Genomic DNA, 22,480 nt, shown 5'->3' on the forward strand with positions numbered 1-22,480 from the left:
CGCCCCTTAAAAGGCAAATTGCCCTGATTCATCCCCCCCCCACACCCCCCCCCGGGCAAAAAAAGCGAGAGGGGCGAGAGGGGCGGCCCCGCGCCCTGCCCTGGCTCCGGGGCGGCCGGTGCCGGCGGGGGCTTTCCCGAACCCCCCTGTCCTCGTCCCGCCGGCGCGGGGGGAGAAACGGGGGACGCGGGGCAGGCGGGAGCTGTCGCGGGAGCGGGGCGCCCCTGGCTCGCCGCGGGAAACGGGGCACGGGGGGGGCGGCCAGGGCGTCAAAAGGGTTTTTGGGTTTTTTTCCCCCCCCTCCCCCCCAAATCGGTGCCGGTTTGCTCCGGTGCTTAACTGCCTGGAAATCGCCACGGCCGGAGGGGCAGGAGTTTATTCCCACGGATGGGGACACAGAGGCTGGCCACCCGCCCCAGCCACCGTCCCGGGGCCGCGACGTTCCCGGCCCCCCCCCCCAAATTAAAGGTGAAAGCGGCTCCTTTCTTCAGCCCGCCAGGCAGCAGGACGGACCCGACCAGAACCTGCCTCGTAGCTCCGAACACGAGGAGCGCAGCAGGGAGAAGCCGGCCGGGCTCCGGCAGCGCTCCCGGGGTGGGGGTGGGGGGGGGGGGGTTGTGCGGGGCATTTCGGCACTTTCCCGCGCCCCGGGGGCTGCAAGTCCCACGTCGGCACCGCCGGGCGAGCGGCTCGCCAGGGGCTTCTCGGAGCGCTTCAAAAGGCCACTGAAGAGCTTTTATTTTTCCTTTCCTTTCCTTTCCTTTCCTTTCCTTTCCTTTCCTTTCCTTTCCTTTCCTTTCCTTTCCTTTCCTTTCCTTTCCTTTTTTTCTTTTTCTCTTTTTCTTTTCTTTTTCTTTTTCTTTTTCTTTTTCTTTTTCTTTTTCTTTCTTTTTCTTTTTTTTTTTAAACCAAGCCTGGCTGTCAGTGCTCGGCCGCCCCTGGAAACGCGCGGCCCAGATTAGGATCTGCGCTTCGCATTACACCGCAGTTTCGCTCTCGGCCTGATTAAGCCTGTTCCCACACGCAGGGCGCTGGCTGCCGCTCGCCGCTGCTGGCAGGACGCTCCGCGGCGGCCAACGCCGGGCGGCGGAGCCGGCTTTCATCGGCGGCGCTATCGGCTGCCGTGCGGGAGCCGTGCGGGAAGGGCAGGGTGGGGCGGGCGCGCGGCGGGGCGCCGGGCCAAGGCGAGGTGTTTCAGCAGCGTCGCTCGCTGCGTGACTCATCCCTGCCAGCGTCTCCCCCCCCCCCGCGCCGCCCCGGCCCGGTGAGACCCCGGCTGCTCGGCTCCCGCTGCATCCATCCCTCCGGCAGCGAGACCACCCGCTCCCTTCCCACCGCTGCCTTTCCCGCTGGGGCAAGGGGGATTCGGGACCTCTCCGCCCAGATAAGTCTCCGGGCACCCGGAGAAGGCGGCTGGGCCTTGCCGTATTCCTGCCTGCCGGAGGGGTCCAACACCCTCCTGGCGGCTCCAGCCCGCCCTTCCCGCTGCTTTTTCCAGCCGCTCACCAGAGGAGCACCACGTGCGGAGCCTCGGCGGGCAATTAGGGATCCTGCCCCAGCTCAGCGTAATCTGCCGCGGGAGTAGATTACCCAGCGCTAAACCGCACGGAGGCACTTTGGGAAAGCAGGAGGCAATTTGGCTTTAAGCGAGCGCGTTTCCTGCCCGCCCGCTCGGGGACGCGCTCCGGAGGGGACGGCAGGCGCGGGGCTCGCCGTAGCCTCGAGCATGGAGCCGCCGCACTCCGAAAACGCGCGAGACCTGTGGAAACCCCAGGAGAACAGCTCTGCTGCTCTGCGAGGAAGTGCAAAACGCTCCCGCGCAGGGGATGGGGGGAAACACTTAGCCCGGCTCTTTATCCATGCCGGGCAGCTCTGCCCTGACCGGGACCTCTCCGCCGGGGCCAGCCGAGAGGAGACCCCCGGGGCCCCCCCGGCGCAGCTAGCTGGTACAAGGCATTCGAGGGCTCGGCCACAGCTCAGGTGTCTCCCATTAGCCCCTGCCAACAGGGCTGAACCGCTGCCAAACTGGGCTGGAATTGGCTAAGAGGCTGCAAAAACATTCTGCTCTACCGGTTTCATGAAAGCAAGAGGCTGGGCCACGGGAAGAGCCCGGATCCGTGTGTCCCACTAAGGCAAAGGCTGCAGGGCCGGCTCAGCTACAGTATCAGCGCGCTGAGCTCACCCCGGAAAGCACCTCCGAGCGTCCCGACCGCGGGAGAGCGCGGGACACCGCACGTCTCCGCGCTGCTCCGGGCAAGCTGGGGCCGGGCTCCGAGCCTCCTTCTCCCTGCGCCCCTTCCCCCTTCGCAGGGGGATGCAAAGCTAAGGAAGGCCGAGACTTGCCTTAAGGCCACAGCTAGGGCCGAAGCCGAGTTTAGGGAGTTCTTGGCTCCCGGCCCTGGGCCGCCGCAGCCCGAGGCGGAGGCAGGCAAAGCCTCTCCGGCTCCGCGGGGCTCGGCTCCCCCACCCTGCGCGGGGCGAGCGTGCACGGCCACGAGCCGCGGGGAGGAACTCCCCTGCCCTGCTAAAGCAGAAGCCAGACGCTGGCGTACAGTAAATAGGAGAAACTTTATTTTTGTTACAAAAGTAAGAGGCAAAAATAGATTGCAAATCCTACTGGACTCTAAGCTGTGCTGGCGGGTTAAGTCCAGCTGTGCTGCAGCTGGAGAACCGGGTGCGTTTGCGGCCGGAGGACCCAGCCTCCGCTGCGTCCTTCCAGCGCTGCCGCCTGCGCAGCGGGGAAAGGGCAGAGCCTACACCGAGACGACCAGTCAAGCTGCTACGGGGCTCGAACCCCTTCGCCCTAAAACTAGAGCTGCGCTAAGACAAAACGGAAAACACAGAGCTCGCTGGAAAGTGTTTCGGAGGGTAAACTCTCAACACGCGCTAACTGCCTTGGAGAGAGGAGTCCTGCGGGCGCATGGACGCGGCGGAAGCGGCTCCGACGGGCTCTCCGAAGGGCAGCGGCTGCGTAACGGGCCGCGGCCTCGGCCGTAGACGCGCTTGCGTGAAGCCGCTGGTTTTGAAAGCCCGCTCGAATACGAGCCGGTATCTTCCAGGATGTGCTGGCGGGGAGACGCCTTCGCTGCGGAGTAAGGCTAGTCACGGGGGCCACCTAGGGCCTCGGCTCAGCTGCACCAGTCTCTCCCGTTGCAGGAGACGGCAGGAGCCCCGCTTATTGCACTCGGAAGGGATGACTATGGCTTTAAGCTTTGAAGCCGTGGGAGGGCCGCCCGGGCCCCCGGCGGGGCCTTCGGAAAGGCTTTTCCTTGTGCACGGCAGCGTCGGTCCCCGTCCCGCGGCGGGAGGGAGGGGGGCAGGCGCGGAGCCCTGGCGAGCGGAGGCACACGTGGTGGTGATGGCTGTCGTTCCGGCGATTGTCCGTGGCGTCTCGGCTTCCCTTGGGGCGCTCCAAGAGAGGCAGAGGGCTGCAGTCCGCAAGAGCTCTTTAGCGCCCTGAACGTACTGGATGGCCCACGGCGCGCGGGAAAGGGAAAGGAGGAAGAGAAAGAGAGGGTTAGTGCCAGAAACACCGCAAGGAGCAGCAGCGCAAAGAGGATCATCCAGGCTCGCCAGAGGAGAGCGCAGAGTGGGATCGAATGAGCGTCGTGTTAGCGGCAGAGAGGTCTGGCAGCGGTTTATCCTACTGCCGGGACGGCTCAGCCGCGCGAGACCCTTCACAAGAGACCAAGAGGCGAGGTGTTAGCGCCCGGCACGCTATCACATCGTGCAGCAGGACTCTGCCACGCTGAGCACGACGGTCACGGCGCCGGACGGCGCACAGGGAGGCACCAGCACAACTTCCACCGCACCGACGGAGCGGCGGGCGCAGCCGCGAGACAGCCGGCGGGTGACCACCGCCTCGGCATCAAGGTCCAGAAATGCAGCCTGCTCTGCAGACCACGCTGCGACGGCAGCGACAAGATACGAGCAGGGAGGAAGGTCCGTCTGCTGGGCAGGAGAGAGGCCCGGTTCCAGCAGACACGAGCTCAGGACGCGTTGCACGGATGGAGGGAGAAGGCAGGGAAGCGAGCGCGCCAGGGATGGGATCGAAGCAACACTAATTCGCAGTGCGCTTCGAAAGGAACTTACCTCCGTTGTGGGCACGTCGAAGGACAAACCTTGGGTCAAAGAACAAAACTGAGGCGCAGGGGGAAGGAGGGGAGGGATCGCCTGAACCACAGAGCGCACCAGCGGCAGAGCTGGGATTAGAAATCTGTTCCAGGCTCCCAGGCCTCCGTTCACTGTAACCACCAAATCTCTGCATCAGCTGGGGGCTCCCTGCAACCCGGCAGCACCGCGGCTCGACCGAGTGCAAACCACGGCTGCAATCCAGCCAGCAAGCAGCTGCCACCCTGGGCTCGACAAACCTGCCGCCCTGAGCCCCACGGCTTCCTCCAGGCTGACCCGCCGCCGCCTCCTTCTCCGGACGCCGCCGCGCGCACCACCTCCGCGCACACCAGCCCCTCGGCTCCGTCCCACGGCAGGCCCCGGCGCAAAGCGGGGAGAAACCGTCCCTCTCTTCTCTCCGAGGCTGCGGGCAACCCTCGTAGCACGCAGCCCCGCGCCGCGCCGGCGAGCGGGACCCACTGCCCCCCGCGACAGCGGGATGCCCGTGGGGGTGTCGGCACACACAGACGTCTACACGACTGGCGGGTGATGGGCTCCGCGGACAGAGCTGGTCATGCAGTGGAGATGAGATGGGTCGCTGGAGCGGATGACTGGGGGAGGAGAAGAAAGCGCCATCTTACCGGCTAACCCTCAGAAAGCAGGGCTAACATCCAAGGAGGGGTATATCCCGTCAGGCTGTGCAGGAAATGGCAAAGTCCTGGCAGGCATCCTCCTGGGGAAGACACCAGAGATTACGCACCTCAACGTCTGCTGGTATGGACAGGGTGGGCTGGGTGAGACGGGGAGACCTCCGATTCTGGCACAGCACCGGACCGGGCAAGCGTCCGGGTGGGAAAAGGACGCTCAGCTGACGACTTCTGCAGGACAGTGCAATCGGAGCTGTGCCAGCTCCAGCAGCTGCAGGATGAAACCCTGTCCAGCCTGGAGACGCGGGCCAGAAGAAAAAACTCTTGGCTCTAGCAAGAGCTGTGGCACCACAAATTGCTGCTGGGCTCTGCTGCTAAGTGTCCCCTGTGGGCCCATCCTGCAGGAAGTCACAAGAGCTTCCAGGAGAGGTCGGTGACTAACGAGCAATCCAACTGCCACCTGACAGAGATGTTAAAAACAGACACCTGCCCTCTTCCATCTTAAAGGAACAAATAAAAAAAAAAATCCAAGCAATTAACTCTTTAAAAATATAATTTTATTATGTCGAGTAACAAAAGAAACCGGTTTAAATAAAAGCAGGAAGGCGTCTGGCCCCCCCGTAGCACCCCCACATTGCTCTCCCCAGCCTCGGGCATTCTCGGCTCCTCGCTGCCCGAGCGCCGGCCCCTCTCCACGCAGCTTGGCCCTCCTGCCCCGTCCCCAAGCCTGCCGCTAGAAGGCAGCGTTGAGGCTCCTTGAGGATGGGGACAAACCCCTTTGGGGACATCGGGGCAGGAGAAGCAGGGACATTATGGCACAGTAGCCAGCTCACTTCCTCTCCAGATGCAAGACTGGCTTTTACGCTGTCACACTAAGGTGGCCTGGCCGGTGACCCGGGGCAGGAGATGGCACAAAACGCGGGGCCAGGGCTCGCTGGGTCCAGCTGGCAGAGTGGCACCGGGAGCTTCCCCGAGCAGCGAGGGCCATCTGCCGGGATCCGGTAGAAGTTCAGCAGCTGCCGCCCTCTCACCGCGGCTTCCTGGCAAGAGGCCGGCCAGGCTCCGGGGTGCCACCACCACCCCGGGGTGCCTGCACGGAGAGCGCGGGCTCGCAGCACGCAGCGAACCCCAACGGCTGGTGGAAACCCTTTGACTTTGGCCTGGCCACCAGGAGGAAAGCGGGCGGACGTCAGCACGTCACGCCGGGGTCGCCCTGCCCTCTCCCGGCAGCGGGAAGCTGTCGAGCCGCAGCTCCGGCTCTTCGCAGAGGGGAAGGCAGAGCTAGCGGTCACAGCAAACTAACGCCAAGATCTCCGCGCAGCAAGGCAGAAACACAAGGCAAGAGGAACCTTTCCCGGGTGCGAGAAGCAAAATGTTAATCCACTCTGAAAGGAAAAGCAGCCCAGGAACTTGCTTTTCCACATCCCATCCCCAGAGAGGCAGGGGAAGGCAGCAAAGGGGCTCTTTGATGTCAGGACTGGGGGTGTCTGCAACATCCCACAACCGACAACCAAACCGGGTTGCAAAGAGTGCCGGAGTCCTGGGAGGGAGCTCCGAGAGCCGAGCGGCGGTCTCGCCGCACGAGGCTGCCGCCCCGCGGTCCCCCCCAGCCCACCCCGAAGCAGCGCCGACAGCCTCGCTCCCCTCCGCCTGCGCTAGCTCCCCGCTGCCCGCGGGCCGGCTCCGTCATTCACAGTGTGTAAAGCACAACGCTGGCTAATTCAGGGGGGACAGGCTGCCCCCCGAGATGCGCCGACTCGGCCTGAGGTTAAAATCTATGCGTCTGACCCACGGAAACCTAACCGGGTAGCTTGACACAAAACACTGCAAGTCTCTGCCCTGCTGCTAACATGCACAGCACTATCTACACTGAATATAAAACGTTCTACATAGAAAAAAAATCTACAAATTTGTGCAAAAATATCCAGCAGCTTTTAATAACGCGATTCAAGTATTGCTAACAAGGTCTGTGACTCTCCTCTACGCACGCTCCAGTGTTAGCACCCCGCAGAGCAGGCTGCCCAGCCCGGCTCTCCCGGCTGCCTCTGCGGGCGCGGAGGGCTGCTCGTGACGTGCCGAGACACACACAGGAACCGTTCCTGAGGTGCTGTGGACAGTCCTGCTCCAGTCTGCCGGCCAGAAACCCAAACCAAGAGCACGACGTGAGGTTATCAGAGACCAGCACCCACTCACTGCTTCCTCTGTGTAACTCCAGCTAGGAAGGATGCGACCCTCAGGAATTCGCCTACTCTTCTATTGCCTTTAAGTGTCCTACAGACAGGACCCAGCCAGGCTTTCCTGGCAAGCTGAGGTCAAATCCTACAACTGTCCCTTTCCAAGCAGCATCTCACCGTGAGAGCTGCAGAACACTGTGTGTTTTTCCTTTTCCCCATGAAGATGAGGTTCTTCCTAACTTGTGTCCTTGCTGCAAAACATGCTCCTACTGGCTGAAAGAGCCAAAACACTCAGAGCTCTTCAGTACTCCCTCAGCAACCAGCCAGTAAACAGGATCAATCAGCAGCTGGGACATCTAGCCAGCTTCCGCATCTGCTGGGAGACAGGGAGCCCTCCCAGGAAAACAGCCACAACTTATTAAGGCACAACAGCTTCCAGAAAAAAAAGCTGCTCCTGCAGCAGACCGAGACCCAACCATTAAAACAGAGAACCCCTCCACATTGGCACAGAGGAGGAGGCGGCATTCATGGAGATATCAGGAATACCAGGGAACTTCCACCTCTGTCATCCCAGAAGATGAGGCTTGACAGTACAGCACAGGGCACAAACCGTTTGCCAGTGCCCACCTCCCCTCCTTGGCCCACCTCATTATTCCTTGCAGTAAACACAGCGACTCCCTGGAGCAGACGCTCCAGGCTCAGAGGTCTGGTGGCTTTCCAGACCTATTTGCTTCCCAGGTGCAGTGAGGACCCCCTGCTTTCTGCTCAAGTCTGAGGGTCTTGCATGCTGTTTTGCTCTATCAGTCGAAAGTCCAGGCAGGCCACATCACAGTGAGACAAATAAACAAAAATAATAAATAAATAAAAAAAAGGCAACGTATGGCTCGACTGAGTCTTTGGCAGCTCTGCGTCACAGGGCTGTCCCGCCTGAGGCCAGGGAGATGGTAAGAGGGGAAAGTACTGGCTGGAGTGAGGTGCAGGCACAACAGGCACTGGGCTACGTCACAGCACCACTAGGGAATGCCTCCTACCATGCTGGTGTCAGTTTTGGCTCCAAAGGAAGGGATTTCATTCTTAGGACTGGATGGGGTCCCGACATCTGGCTGAATAAATCCTCTTCTGTCTATCAAACTGGAAAACAAAAGGGAAAGGGTGTAAAGGGAGAGGAGTTACAACTCTCAGGAAATGAAGACAAACAAAGACACAGAAATGAAGCTACACACCAGCTAAATCAACCAGTTTCTACAGAAAGAGATACCTGGCACAAAACAGGGCATTTAAAGCTTGGACAAGGGGAAGAAGGGGCAAGTCTGGTAGTGAAAATTCCCTTCTCCCAGTCTCATGAGGGCAGCCAGGTGAAGGAGTAGAAAACAGACTGCACTCAGTATAGTATCTTGGTTTGCTCAGCCACCCCAAGCAAGCGCCCCATCCTAGCACTGAGTTTTAAAGCAGAAGGTCTTGATCCATTCGGTGTCAAGCAAATGTGCAGAGAAGCTGCTGTCTCAGCTGGCCTGGGCAGCTAAATCAACTCTGCCCGCAACATCAGAACCCTCCTGACATCCAGACGCCCCCACCACAAGGATGGGAGCTCACATGCCGCAGCGGTTCAGAGATGGGTCTCCTTGCAGGAGCAGCTAACCAAAGCATCAGCAGGAGCGGTTTGGACAACACAGCTTCCTGTCCATTAGACAAACCACAAACATATCACACAAGCCACCACACAGTCTTTAGTCAGTAAAAGCTTTGGGTCACCACAAACCCAAATGGGAACTGGCGAAAGGACTTTACAGCAGGAAAACAACATAAACAAGAAAAGGCTTGGAGTAAATTGCTACTCTCCTGCCACACAGCTCAGCTCTCTCAATCTGCAGACTTATTACCGAATGGCAGCAGTGGCATTTCAGCACTTCTGGACCAACCAAGAGCTTGGGGGTACTTCAGAGAGCAGGGCAGGACACGAATGGAGATCACACGGACCCTAGCTACGTGGCCTTACTTGAAACCTCAGACACCTTCCCCTGCTGTTCCATTATACTGAATTAGCACCTCTGGGATGCTCTGTGTAAAGCCGGACTGGGTCCCAGCAAACAAAATATTGTCTCAAAGACACCTGCACGCTGTAAGACAGGCTGAGAGCTCCAAGTCAGAGTGCAGGTCCTCAACCCCAGCAGCCAAGTGCAAGAGGACTCCAGCCGAACTCTGCCCAATTGCACCCTCTTGTGACAAAGTGGTGATAATTCTACACTGCTGATGGGACTGAAGAAGGAAAAGCAGCCTGGAGGTGCCCATGCTCCAGGCCCAAAGCTTTATTTCAGTACACTTGGAGGGAAGTGCCTGCCTTCGTCTCTGTTTTAATAGTCGTTCTGGTTAACCCACAGGTAAGAGAATTTGGTAGGATGCTATTAAGCAGTTCAGGCAATCTGAGTGTTGCTTAAGGACCAGGGTCTCCATGCTGCCTGGTGCGGATCCCTGCTGACTGCTTGCCAAGAGTTACAGCCCGATGCTCAATCCTTGCACTACAAGGAGGAAAAGTATGTGCTAGCCACATACTGCCACAACTGGTGTTTGCCATCTGCCAGCAAGGCCTTTGGTGCCGTTACTGCCCCCTTATTAAACCACAGGATGCCTAAGCTGCAAGCTCCACAAAACAATTACAAGTGACCTGAACTCAGCAAGTTCAAACACAGAAGCAGCAAGTTAAATCTACTTTTACATTTCTCCAGTCTTTCTCTGCAGAGACTGGGAAACTGTTTCCCCATCTTCATGGATGGGGGATGTTCAGCATCATGGGAATAGATGTGTTTGGCTGACACAACCTCTTGCAAATCATAATAAACCTGTGCTTTCTGGGGCCCCTCTCACAGGGCAGGATGCACTTCCCAATGCAGTGGAGGTCAAAAGCTCTTACCTGGGATGGAATGGTCCACACAGCACTGCACAGCAGTTTGTGAGGATACTTTTATGGCTGTAAGGATTGGCAAACTCTGAGCCCCTCTTATTTGACCAGGACCCTTTGATCTGAAAGGGAAAGGATAGATGCAGATTAAGATGGGAAAGATGTGATAAGAGATAATTACATGATAACAGAGTCAGTTCGAATCCTTGCTCAGGAGGCAAAAAGCTTCTGCCTTGCTACAAATAACCTCCTCCTCTTTGCTTTAGCAAGCAGGACAGCTGCAGAAAGGCAGCCAGAGGAGAGAGCAATATGTTCTCCTGCCTTTGCCAAGGTTCAACCTTGGGGCTACAAAGCTCCGAAGCTGTGCCCTCCTCATGCTTCATGGCAACTGGTTAGTGCCATTGCCTTCAACTCCAGCCTCCTCTTCCCTCATTTTCTACCAGGCTGAAAGCTCATCGAAGCAGGGCTCCTAGCTAACGGTACGGTACCTCGTGTGCTCCTCAGGCTAAACAAACAGCAAGGGGATTCCCAGGCCATTCTGCTAACGCAAGGAAACAATGTCATCTGCCCACACCCTGAGCAGCTGTCACCGGGACTCTGATTTCGAAACCCCAGTCAAGTCAACCATAGGCACACAAGAGTGGGCAGATGCTATACCTGGCCTCAAGCCCCTGGCTGAAGCGAACCATCTACCACCACGTTTCCTCTTTTTGTTTTTACTTCCTCTCCCCAGGTGCAGCCCAAGTCTGGCAATGTGGGCAGTGCAACCAGAGAAGCAACGGGCCACGTGCTCTGGACTCGGCGCCTCGGAGCGCTCAGCACCACGGTGCAACCTTCATTAGCTTCACTTACACGACCTTGCACAGTTCTGCCAATACTTCTAAACAAAACCGAGGAGGAGGGAAAAAAATGCAGACATTTCTTCTGTAGTGATGGAAGCTTCCAGCAAGCATTACAGGTATCTGTGGCCAGAAGGGTGAATTTTGAGTCCTTCCAAGGATCAGATAGATCCTGCTTTTCCATACAGTCTGCCTTGCTCAGGGTACTCATTTGGCCCTTCGAATCTGCACGCACCACGGTCTTTAAGGCAAATATCTTTAGAAGCCGTCTGTACATTATTTGCCTATTACCCTTGAGGAACTGACAGAGACAGAGGGACTTGCCCAGGGTCTCACAGGAAATCTGTGGTTACGCAGGATGCTGAATTAAGATCACCCATGTCCCAAGCTAAAACCCAAACCTCTGGGGGCAGCCTTCCTTTTTGAAATCTCAGAACTCCAAATTTTAAACAAGGCCACATACAGACCAGAAAAAAAAAAAAAAAAGAAAAAAAAAAGGCACGTGACCTTTCAAACATCTCAGCTAGTTACTTCCTAGCCTGACACTGCCAAGTAACACGTGCTGCCCTCCCAACACGACGCCCTGCTGCCGTGTGCTGTTTTCTCCCCACTCAGCTATCTGAACTAGAGCCTAAATGCCTTGGGCACGGGCTGTTTGCTTTGCCATGAATTACCACAGGCAATGCAGACAGAACGCTTTACCCAACACCCCGCACCAAGGCACCCAGTCGAGGACTCCCTGAAAATCCCACCTCTGCTTAGAAAGTAGCAGGGCTGGCAGCCCCACTAACACCTTTCAGGGCCTGTCCTGTGAAAGCACAAGCATCTAGGTACTTACATCTTCATTCGTTGTCAAGTTGGAGGCGACTAAATAAGTGTGAAAACCTGAGAGGCCCAAAATAGACCAGACTGAGAAAAAACAAATCACCAGCTCCAGCACAGTGAAAAAAGGTAGTCAAGGAAATCTCAGGGAACAAAATCTTCCCACAGGGAGAGGCAAAGGGCTGTTTTGGGAGGTACTCATGGTGAAGACCACATGCACAGGGCCTTGAAAGCACCCTGGCTTCTGAGGGGTTGGCCAAGAAGCCCACACAACACAGGTACATGCCCACCCCTTCTTCTAGGGAAAAGACTCCCCCACTCCCAGCAAGGAGAGAGCATTTCAGCCACGAAGGCAGGTAAGCTGCTGCCTTCCCATTCCCTGTGCTGGTCTGAAGGTGTTCACCAAGGCACAACCAACTCCAGCCATTCCCCTTTCCACATAATCCTGCAAGCTGCAAAACAATTCTGCTACCAAGCCTTACTCCTGCCTCAGTGAGAAATGATAGTCCAGCTGCGGCAGTGACCTAAATATGGAACTAAAGGTCCTACCAGCTTGGTGGTGGTATCAGTGTACAAACGGAGAGATGCCTGCCTGCCCCAACCAGGTAGCTAGGGGCCTAAACTAGGTTTTGGAAAGTACATGAAGATGCCCCTTGGAAGAACTCATTGCACTTCCATGTTACACTGTTAGTGTTGCTGCATCAGGGCTTAGCAGTCTGAGCAACTGAGAGCATTAGAAGGATATCTTGCAGGCGTTGTCTTCAGAGTGGTGAGGAATCCATCTCTCTGAGAGCCTGCAAAGCAAAACGGGACAAGGAAGCACGTTCCATCAGGCAGCCTTGCATCTCCAGCCAAGCTGCTTCACTCCCGAGTACACAGCCGCCCCCCTGCAGGTCAGACGGATCTGCCTGGCTGCCCGTGAAATATATGCAGTCTGTAACTTTGCAGAAATGTCAGCGAGCAGACACAGCTCCGAGAGGTTCAAGGCTGACAGGCAAGTCATTTTCCTTGCGAGATCCACAGCAGATGCACCAAAGCCCTCCAGCCCACTGCTGCCCTAGCATCACATGTAACTCATCTGCTCTGGAGGGAATAACCTAGTCACCAAGTGTCACGATTTCTCTGCAGTAAGGTTCGGGGTGGATCTAGGGTTCCCTGCAGTCTGAGAACCAGTTTATTCAGGCAATGCTGCAGTGAAGAGCCTCGTATTAAAGCAGCAAAGACCAGACCCTTCCCCCACTCTGTCCGCTAAGAACAGTGACCCCGTGCTGCAGCAGGGCCTCGAGTCGCTTGTCTCCAGCAGCGCGGCGCTCATTGCCACTAGTAACCACAGTACTTACGCAGAGTGAGGTGGGTGACGACACAAGCAAAGATGAAGGCTGTCAGGAAGGAGAGGGAGAGGATGAAGGCATAGAAGTAGCGATAGTTGCGCTTCCCCACGCAGTTGCCCACCCAGGGGCAGTGGTGATCGAACCTCTCTGAAACAAAGGAACATGGTGAGGACTGCTGTCACCTCGCGCACAGTAACAGAGCGACCTCCGCCGAACCTCCGCGAATCCGGGGGCTGCAAACTGAGCTTCCACCCGCCACACTTTAAGATCAGAACCTCTTAGCAGCAGTACATTAGCATAAGGTTTCAACAAAGCACTGCAGCCTGCTCACATGCCCTTTTAAAACATTAAAGGCCAAACCTTTCCTCTCTCCAAACCCCACATAAATACAAACCTTGCAACCGGTAGCATCTACCATTACTAAAACTGAAAGAAAGCAGGGAAAGTGCAGATGTTTTTCCACTATCTGGCAGCAGTGGGTGTGTGCACTCAGCACCGCTGCTCCCCTTCTGCGCATCAGTCCCCCCTCCACCTTCTTCCGAGCAGAAAATAATTTTCAAAGTTGTGAAGATACGCCTCTAAAACCACAGAAACTGCCTGGAACCCAGAGCAGGTGCAATACATCTGGAAACACTCCTAGCTGTCTTCTAACGAAAGGGTTGTATTCAAAACTAACAGAACTGCTGTAACTGTAGCGTAGGGGCGACTAATGCAAGTAAAATTCATCCAATACAAAGCAGGAACATGCCTGTTCCTCCAGAAGGCTCCCCTCCAAACGCTGCCCCAGCCACGGCTGCTTTCCAGCGAGCCATTCTAGTGTAAGGAGGAGTCAGAACATCCACAACTATCCCCAAACACATGGCACTCAGCAGCTCGCAGACTTTTCTTAACCAGAGTCCTTGGGGTCCTGCAACACTCTCGGGTCAGTCATCCCATCCGTTCCTCAAGCTGCCCCTGCAGACAGCGTAATGCACAGCCTCCGGTTGCACGCGGCGCACGACCAGGAGCCTCCCCATGAGGACCGAACTCTCTGGACGTGCCACTCAACCACGTGCCACCCTCCTGCCAGTTCAAGCTGCTCCTGCACAGCCAGACTGAGCGGGGAACCTCACGTCATCCTCACGTTTCCTGCCCCGCTCATCCCCCTGCGCCTGCCTAGGGCCTGGTTGTGCGGAGCTATCAGAGGCTTTTCTTCACATCTCCATTCTCTCCTGTTCCTCCTGTCCCACCAGAACCTCAGAGCACGGCAGGAGACAGTGCCCGTGGCACTGTTTGACCGCTCTGTGTCTGGGGAAGGCTTTAATCACCCCTCATGATACAGTCCTCCCAGAACCACAGAAAGAGAAGGTGCAGAGAACTGGATGTGGTGTCCCCCAGCCCAAAACCACTGTGCTGGCGTTGCTGTCATTTTAAACAGGAAGAAGAAAGACGACTTAGTATCTCACTTCATAATCCTTTAAAAGGAGCAAAAGCAACCTGCCCAGGAATCTAAAATACTCCCCTGCTCCTCTCCCACAAGAGGCATCAGCACGTTCCCAGCCTCTGGACTCACCGACACAGTTGTCGCAGACACTGCAGTGAGAGGTTCGTGGCGGGCGGAACATTTTGCAGGTGTAGCAGTACTTTAGTTTCACCACGTACTTGTTTATGACCACTTCCATCGTGCGGGCTGGTGGGCGATAGGTAGAGGTACCCATGTTATCTACGAGGGGAAGGAGGGACAGTCAAAGTGGTGCAGGTGAAACCCAACCTACCACATGTTCCAGGCAAAGCTCCCACATCAGGCCAAGCGGCTTCCTGGCAGGATAAGGGATGGCACGTGCTTGCCTGCTCTCAGCATTTCAATGCTGAGCTGAGAGGCAGTTCAGCCTACGGGATTTGTTTCCGAGTGGGCAGCCAGGAACTCCAGTCAGCTCCTTGCAGCATTGTTTACGTTCCCTTCGCTGTCTGTTCAATGGAAACGCTGCTGGGATGCCAAGAGGAAATAATATCTGCCCAACGCTTTGAAAACATAAAGCAATATATAAATAGCGAGCATAAAAGCAGCAGTGTTAACGTGCCCGGTAACACCAACTCATCTCTGCACGCCTAACAGATCACAACAAAAGGAGGCACATGATCTGTTAATGCACGTGCGGCTCCTCCTCTACTGTATGCACAGCATCAAAGTTACAGAGATCAGGAAAACATCACGTCAGGGTAAGCTCAGCAAAAGCATCGCCAGCCACCGCCAGCACACAGCTCTCCAACCTGTAGCTGAAGCCAGCAGCGCAGCCACGCTCAAGAGACTCATTTTCGTGATAAAAGGGGAGGATGCAGGCAGGTCTCAAGTGCTCCAGACAGATTTCATTGAAATTTGACACATGTACATTAATAGCACAAGGGCAGCTATTCTCCTCCAGGTTGAAACTGAAGAATTTTTAAGGACACTACAAGTTGCATTTGGATATACTAGCATTTGACTATTAATTTGGGACTGACAGCTGCAGACTCTTTCCGATCAGCAAGAGTGTGAGCTGGGAAACCTCTGTATCATGTTTGTAGTTCTGGGGGTTATTTCATAATTTATTTAACTCACTCTTAAAAGAGCATCCTTCCAGCTTTGAGGAAGTCTTTGAAAATAGAGATTTACCAGTGAGTGGGTTAAGAAGAAAATGAATGGATTATATTAACAGTAACAACTGGCACAACCAGCGCTTCTGCAGCCAGCTAACAGCTTTAGGCACTTTTAAATAGAAACATGGATAACCACTCTGAGGATATTTTAAAACTAGCTGTATGGGCAGACACAGAATTATGGCCTTGCAACCATCTTCAGTGGGGACAGGTTCAAGTTGTCTCACGTTAGCTTTGCTAAAGCATTTGTTACCAAGGACAACATCAAAGCAGTCCACAGATCCTGAATGCAGACACTTGCTTGGCTACCACAAAGCCAGCGTGACATAGCAGTTTTTAGATGGGGACAAATATTAGCATACTGTTAGAAACCATTAATAAAGGAGACCTTGAGGCACGGCAGGCTAAATGGCAAATCACAACCTGAAAAAACATTCATTTCTAAATTAATTATCCTAAGTCCTAGCCACCGATATTTTGCAGGAAAACTTACAGGGTAAGATCCCGCCTAGTTTGGACAACATTCAAAGTAATTAACACGCGGTAACAGAAGGGCATAGGCGCTCTCACTCTAGTCTTTCTTTCGGCAAAAGAGAGAAGCAGAGCAGCTAGGCAGCCTTCTCGGCACCAAATCTGCAAGCCTGTCCTCCGGATCAGACTCTTTTCTGAGAGGCACAAACAGGGTGTGGGTGGTTAACAGCAGCGGCAGTTGCTGAGTTGAGTCTTCTGCTGTCACCACATTCACCTGTCACAGGGCATCCTTCAGGAAGGATGGGATTTTCAAAGACTTTCAGAGAAGTCAAGAGGAGCCCAGATAAAATTCCATAAAAGCCAGGCACAGAAACGGTTACTTAGAACTCCAAGCTGAATCTGTTTCACGCACATACGCACCGATTTCATGGTATTGGTCAGTACTATGCAAAACTACAGACAAGCAAAACCGCAGCCCAGGCTGCCCTGGAACAGGACACCTACTCGCCCCAGCCGAGCCTTGGTGCCTTCACCTGGAGACCTATTTAGCGCTGCTATAACTGCATTCACACAAACAGAATGAAACACTTGTATAGAAACGCAAGGACATGGGGGCTAAACACAGCATACAGCCTTTTTCCCTTATAAGGCTTAAGCTTTTGAGCTCACCCCTCCCTGTCTGCAGCATAACATAAGTAGAGATTTGTTGTGGTTTACCAGAAGCAGCTCTGAAATCCACTAAAACCAGCAGGAGTCTCCACGAGGGGTGGTGCCAGCCCCCCGCGCGCTCGCAGCTACCATACAGATTACATGCTCAGCTCCTTCTCACGTCAGTCGTCACAAAAAAACCCAGCATCAGTCATCTCCCCCCTCCGCTCCAGACACATCAGCCAGGAATCCGGCAGGGTGCTTCAAGGCTACAAGTCCACGGTCCCTCTACTTCACCATTTCTCCGGTAAAGTCAGTCCTGCTCTCTGCTCCCCTGCTTCATGGTCCTGCCACCTTCCCTGTGCTGACAGTAGCGAGAAACACTATGTCAGTGTTTGTCCAGGCAAATTCCCTGCTCCTGCTCCCTGGGCGACCACCCAAACACCAGCGCAAGGGAGGCAGCAAGAACAGTCGAAGATAAGATTACCCATTCAGCAGCAGACCACACTCAAAATGGATTCAGCTGACCGCAGAACCATTCTCAGGGTGGAAACAGTCTTTTTTTCAGCACCAGCCAAGTTTAGCTGCAACTGTCTCATTAAAACAGAAAAAGAAGGCTTCATTTCTGCATGTTTTTAGAAAGACTTCTCTGACCCAGGAAGCTGACTCAAGGATCCTGTCTGTCACCTGCTGGCCAGGGAAAATTCTCCCTTCAAATTCCAGAAGACGGGGGAATAGCAACAAAAGGCCAAGCATTAATGCTTTTTATCTTCTAGGCATGCTTCTAGTTTTAGCGGTTTTATAAATATTACTTAGTTAATCCTCATTGGCTTTCCTGCTTATCAAGGTCTCTATATTACAGCCATGTTACACGGGGAAAAATGTTGAAGTAGCAATGAACTGGCTCTTCCAAGAGGAAGAAATAAAATAAAAAAATCAAGTTTTGTAGCCTGGACTGGAATTCAGTGAAAATTCACTGGAACTCAGATCATCACAAATCCCAGCACCAGATCTGAACCAGTGTTCAGATCACAAAAACACTGCTTAAAAGCATGGCACAGAGTGATTCTGACTGGGGACTCTACTCCTCCAGCTGCTGGTAAACAGACTCTAATGGCATTAACGCTGAGGGCACCGATACTGCCAGCTCCCCCTTGTCTGAACCCCGCACGGGGCCACGGCCCAGTCAGGCCTCAGTCCCGAGGGCAGGAATAGTTATAGCCTCCAATCCCTTGCACAGGACTTTGCCTGGGAAAGCGATGGGATTAAATAGAAAAGGAAACCACCACTGCTTCTCTGCAGATCCCCTTCCTAAGGCGCAGCCTGCTGTGCTACAGGAGCTTGTCACACCTCTCATCAGGGCTCCTAAGACGCTGTAGAGCCTCCTGATCTACTGCTCCGGCCCCTTTCCCCCCCGAGATGACCGTTAAGGAGCCAAGACTCGCTGAGCCTGAAATGCACCAAACACACGCGTGCACTGAAGCAAACACAGGAGAGGGAGCAGAAGTCTCACCGATCCGCTTTTCCAGGTCTGCGGCTTCACTTGGGGTGGCTCGAGGCAGGATACCTGGATCTCTGAAGCTCGTCTGGAGCAGACAGCTGATGACAAAGAAGAAGAGGACAGCTGCAATGATGGGGATGGCCAGGGTCAGGTGGCTTGCAAGGAAGGGGCAGCTGTTAAAATAAAAAATGAAAAAAAAGAAAAAAAAATCATTACAGACCATCCCTACAGCACTGCACCAAACACTATGAATTACCGTGGGGTGGTGGACTAAAACACTGCTGCTTTGCAGAGACCTCTGGAACAGTAATACACAGCCCAGATAACATCCTGCAGCTCTGGAGTTGCACTGGGAAGATCGGGCCTTTGAAGCAAAGACAGCAGTACGAGCTCCTATACACAGCTTCTTGGTCCTTCTGACGTCCCAGAACAGTGCTTCTAAAAGCTGTCAGCTGTCCCAAAGCCTGGTCACCTTCCACAACAGTAGCATCAAGCATATATGGAAAACGCCCTAAGTTAACAAGGGATCAAAACTGCCATGAACGCGATTGCACTTGGTCCAACACGTGAAGCTGAAAGGGAAATTGGCTTTGATTCAGCACAGCTTTGCTGTCTCCGGATGACTCGCGTGTCCTTCATAGTGCGCCAGATGTTTGAGCGGGGACGCATTTCAGTACTGAAACTGCTGCGACAAGCCAGCATGCATCTAAGCAAACGATGCCCGGTCCTGGGGTCGCTGCTACTGAACAAATAGCAGTCAGACCTGAGGCCGTTTTCCTGCACGCAGGGACCACAGCAATTGCAAGCAGTGGCAGGGCAGCTCAGTTACTCACAGCACGACATGCTAAGACCTCCGAGGAACACAGCTCTCCACAAAACGCAGCGCTGGAGCCCCCCTCCCATTCCTCTCTCTGCAAAGGGATTTGCTATTATAAGCACTGATAAGTAACCCGGACTCGTCGCTGGAGCCCTGATGGCCATGGGCAGTGCTAAGTCTCAATAACATAGCGAGGCAGTTCAAAAGGATTAAGCAACTTTTGTTTCAACTCCCAGGCTCAGCTGTCCAGAACAAAGCAGCCACCAAGCAACAAAACCCCTCTGGCCTGAGACCAGCTCTGCTGCCCAGCCCCTCAGTCCTCTCCTGGATGGAGGCACAGAAGGGCCTCTGAAACAAGACACATGCTTTCTTGACACCCCTTTTCTGGGAGAGTCTCTGGGCCCCTCCTTCATCCTTCAGGCAACAGAAGGAATCGCATAAAATTGTGAACTGCAGACACAGGTAAGATGTATTGCTATATATCTAGCAAACCGTAACCCATGCAACAGAAGTGCACCGCTATAATAATAACCTGGAAAGCCCCAGGGTATCTTCAACCAAGAAACAGTGACTAGGCAAGAAGGGAGGAGGAGAGCAGATGTCCTTTACTTGGCCCTGTGCAAAGCAGTTACTGTGCTATTACCATCCATTAGTTTCACATGCAGCAGAGAAAGCTGTCAAAAAGTCACAGATGACACTACGAAAGGAGGTTTCGCACAGGTATCTATTACTGCCTCCCGCAGCTGCCTACCAGTTTCAGCTTGTCTGATTGCTCTTTCTCAGAACCTCTAACGTGACCAAATACCTCAATGTCTCTGACTGCAGGCTTGGGCAGCTATACTCTGGGACTCGGAAAGGTGACACGGTGATCCGAAGGCAGGTATGAATCCTCCACTTCATACAGCAGCAGGGAAAACAAGCTCCCTTCCCTCCCGAGAGGCAGAAATACAGAGACAGAACAGCAGAAGCCCTAAGAGATGTCAAGAATAACCTGAGCTCCCTCCCCAGCTCCTCTCAGGCAGTGCAGGACATAACTGGGCGTTCTGGGCTCTCCCTTCCTGCAGGGCACAGGAACAGGGAGCTTCCCTGGGCTGGCTCAGAGCCACCTTCCTGGAAGGAGAGGGAATTTGGGGAGACGCAGTTCCCCGTTCGCCAGACACCGCTGCATAAGGAAGGAAGAGCTCCAGCGCAGACCCTCAAGGTGAGCCCTACGAGTCAGAAAGGGCTTTGCCATCCCTCAAGAGCCTCTGAGAGGAGCTCTATTCCTACCTCCTCCACCTACCAAATGCACCGGTCTTACCGATTTTCTGGCTGCACGGACCGATTCTCTCCTTGGTAGGCTTGGAGGAGGAGAGACTGCAGGGCTATTAAGAGACAAGGAGGGCATCCCAGGGCAGGGAGCTGCTGAGGTGACTCCCCGCTTCGGTCACCGAGGATGTTAAACCTATTGACAACACCAGGCTCGGCAAACAAGATCCGGGGCTGCCTCTACCCATCCCTCCCACCCCGGCACAGAAGAAAGTCGGTGGAAGAGAGCGGAAAAGTCAGCGAGCTTCCTAGCGGCACGGAGGGGGGGGATCTGGGGTGACTCAGACCTCCCTCTCCCTAGCCAGGGGATCCCTGGGGATAAGAGGAACCAGTGCTTCCCCCCAAAGTGGGGCTGGGAGCTTTGCAGCAGGGGAGCAATTTAAGGAAAGACGGTGGGGAAAAAGGGAGCGATACCGGGACTCTTGTACTGGGGAGAGGCTCCCGCCTGCAGCTCTTCTCCCCCCCACCAATAGGCCACAGCGGGTGGGCGAGAGTGGGGACTCAGGGGGCTCAACGGAGGGGGCGGCAGTCACTCAGAGACCCCAACCTCTGGCAGAGAACGATCTGGGAAAGCGGAGAGGTGCACAGACCCCAAAGTGGGGGACAGACCCCACGAGGCTTCATCCCTGCAGGGAAGGGGGGGATGATCCCCAAAGGGGAGGAGGAGGATGAGGGCGCTGGATCTCCCTGCAGAGAGGCAGACCCCAGAGCTCCCCAAGGAGGGGGGGCAGATCCCCGGGGGGGTCCCAGAGCCCCCTGGAAAGGGGGGACCCCACAGGGGGCGATCCTAGAGCCCCCAGCATGGGGGGTAAGCCCCCAGGGGGACCCCAGAGCCCCCAGCATGGGGGATCTGCCCCCCTTCCTTGGGGCCTGCCCCCAGGGGGTCCCCAGAGGCCCCTGGAGAGGGCAGACCCCTGGGGGGGGTCCCATAGCCCCCAGTATGGGGGGCAGACCCCAAGAAAGGACCCCGGAGCCCCCAGCATGGGGGGCAGGCCCCAAGGGGGGGCCAGACCCCAAGGAGGGGGAGAAGACCCCCAGGGGGGACCCAGGAGCCCCCAGCATGGGGGGCAGGCCCCAAGGAAGGACCCCGGAGCCCCCAGCATGGGGGGGGGGAAAGGAGGGCAGCCCCCGAGCGCGGCGCAGGCCGCGGGCGCCCCCGGCCCGGCAGCGCGGGACCCGCCGCACTCACTCGAAGGCGAAGAAGAGGCCGCTGGTGGCCAGGATGAGGCCGAGCGTGAGGGCGAAGACGCCGCTGTGCCGCGCCAGCATGAGGCGGCCGCCGCAGTAGAAGCGGTTGCGGCCCGGGAACACCTCCCATTTCCGCCGGGGCCGGCGGGCCGCGCCGGGGCGCTCCGGGCCGGCGGGCGGCGAGCCGGGAGCGGGCGGCGGCGAGGCGGCAGGGCCCGGCGCGGCCGCCCCCGGCGGGATCTGCCGGTACTCGCAGTCCTTCATGGCGCCGCGCGCCTCCCCGCAGCGCCGCGCCCAGCCCAGCCCCGGCGAGGCGAGGCGAGGCGAGGCGCCGCGCGGCCCGGCCCCGTGCCCGGCCCCGGACACGGCCCCGGCCCCGCCGCCGGCCCCCGCCGCTCGCTCGCTCGCTCGGCGGACGTGTCCGCGCCGCCCCGCCCCGCCTCGCCGCGCCGCCCCCACCGCGGCGCCCCCTGCTGCCGCCGCCGCGCGCCGCAGCCCCGCTACGGGGGCGCCGCACGGTCACGCTCACACACACACTCCTGGGGTAGCTACACACACACTCACACACACACACAGAGTCCTGGGGGAGCTACACACAGACTCACACACACACACTATTGTGTGGTGAAATACCCCCCCACACACACACAGTCAGAGTCCTGTGGTGAAACCCCTTCACACACACACACGCACTGTCCTGTGATGAACCTCCCTATCACACAAACACACACGGTCCTGGGGGAGCTACACACTCACACACACACACACGGTCCTGGCGGAGCTGCGCACACACACACTCACATACACACGCAGTCCTGAGGGAGCAACACACAGACTCACAAACACACATTATTGTGTGGTGAAATACCCCCCCCCCACACACAGTCCTGTGGTGAAACCCCTTCACACACACACACACACACTGTCCTCTGATGAACCCCCCACACACACTCACACACACACACACAGAGTCACACAGTTCTGTAGTGAACCCCCCCCCACACACTGTCCTGTGGTGACACCCCCCTTGCGCACACACACACACACACACACAGAGCCCTGTACTGAGACCTCAACGCACACCAGGCAGGTTTGGAGGGGAAGAACGGGAT

The 22,480-nt window shown here is 56.1% G+C and overlaps 1 protein-coding gene across 2 annotated transcripts; it reads right to left on the reverse strand.

The window, feature by feature from the left end:
* Positions 1-3,436: 3,436 nt before the first annotated feature.
* Positions 3,437-21,632, reverse strand: ZDHHC18 (zinc finger DHHC-type palmitoyltransferase 18). 2 transcript variants are annotated; one of them, XR_010886436.1, is made up of 10 exons: positions 21,370-21,632; positions 18,068-18,228; positions 14,372-14,521; positions 12,829-12,966; positions 12,234-12,282; positions 11,505-11,607; positions 9,840-9,949; positions 7,963-8,062; positions 4,752-4,843; positions 3,437-3,465 (listed from the first exon to the last, which is right to left on the reverse strand). XR_010886436.1 is itself a non-coding variant. In XM_067311382.1 (9 exons), exons 1-9 carry the CDS (start codon positions 21,630-21,632, stop codon positions 4,802-4,804), a joined length of 1,116 nt encoding a protein of 371 aa, XP_067167483.1. In that variant the 3' UTR covers positions 4,625-4,801. The 2 variants fall into 2 exon arrangements, 1 of the variants encoding a protein (XP_067167483.1); XM_067311382.1 differs by lacking the exon at positions 3,437-3,465 and having other exon boundaries at positions 4,625-4,843.
* Between the last annotated feature and the right edge of the window lie 848 nt (positions 21,633-22,480).

The sequence above is a fragment of the Apteryx mantelli genome, chromosome 27 (genome assembly GCF_036417845.1).
Source record: "Apteryx mantelli isolate bAptMan1 chromosome 27, bAptMan1.hap1, whole genome shotgun sequence".
Taxonomy (NCBI): Eukaryota; Metazoa; Chordata; class Aves; order Apterygiformes; family Apterygidae; genus Apteryx; species Apteryx mantelli.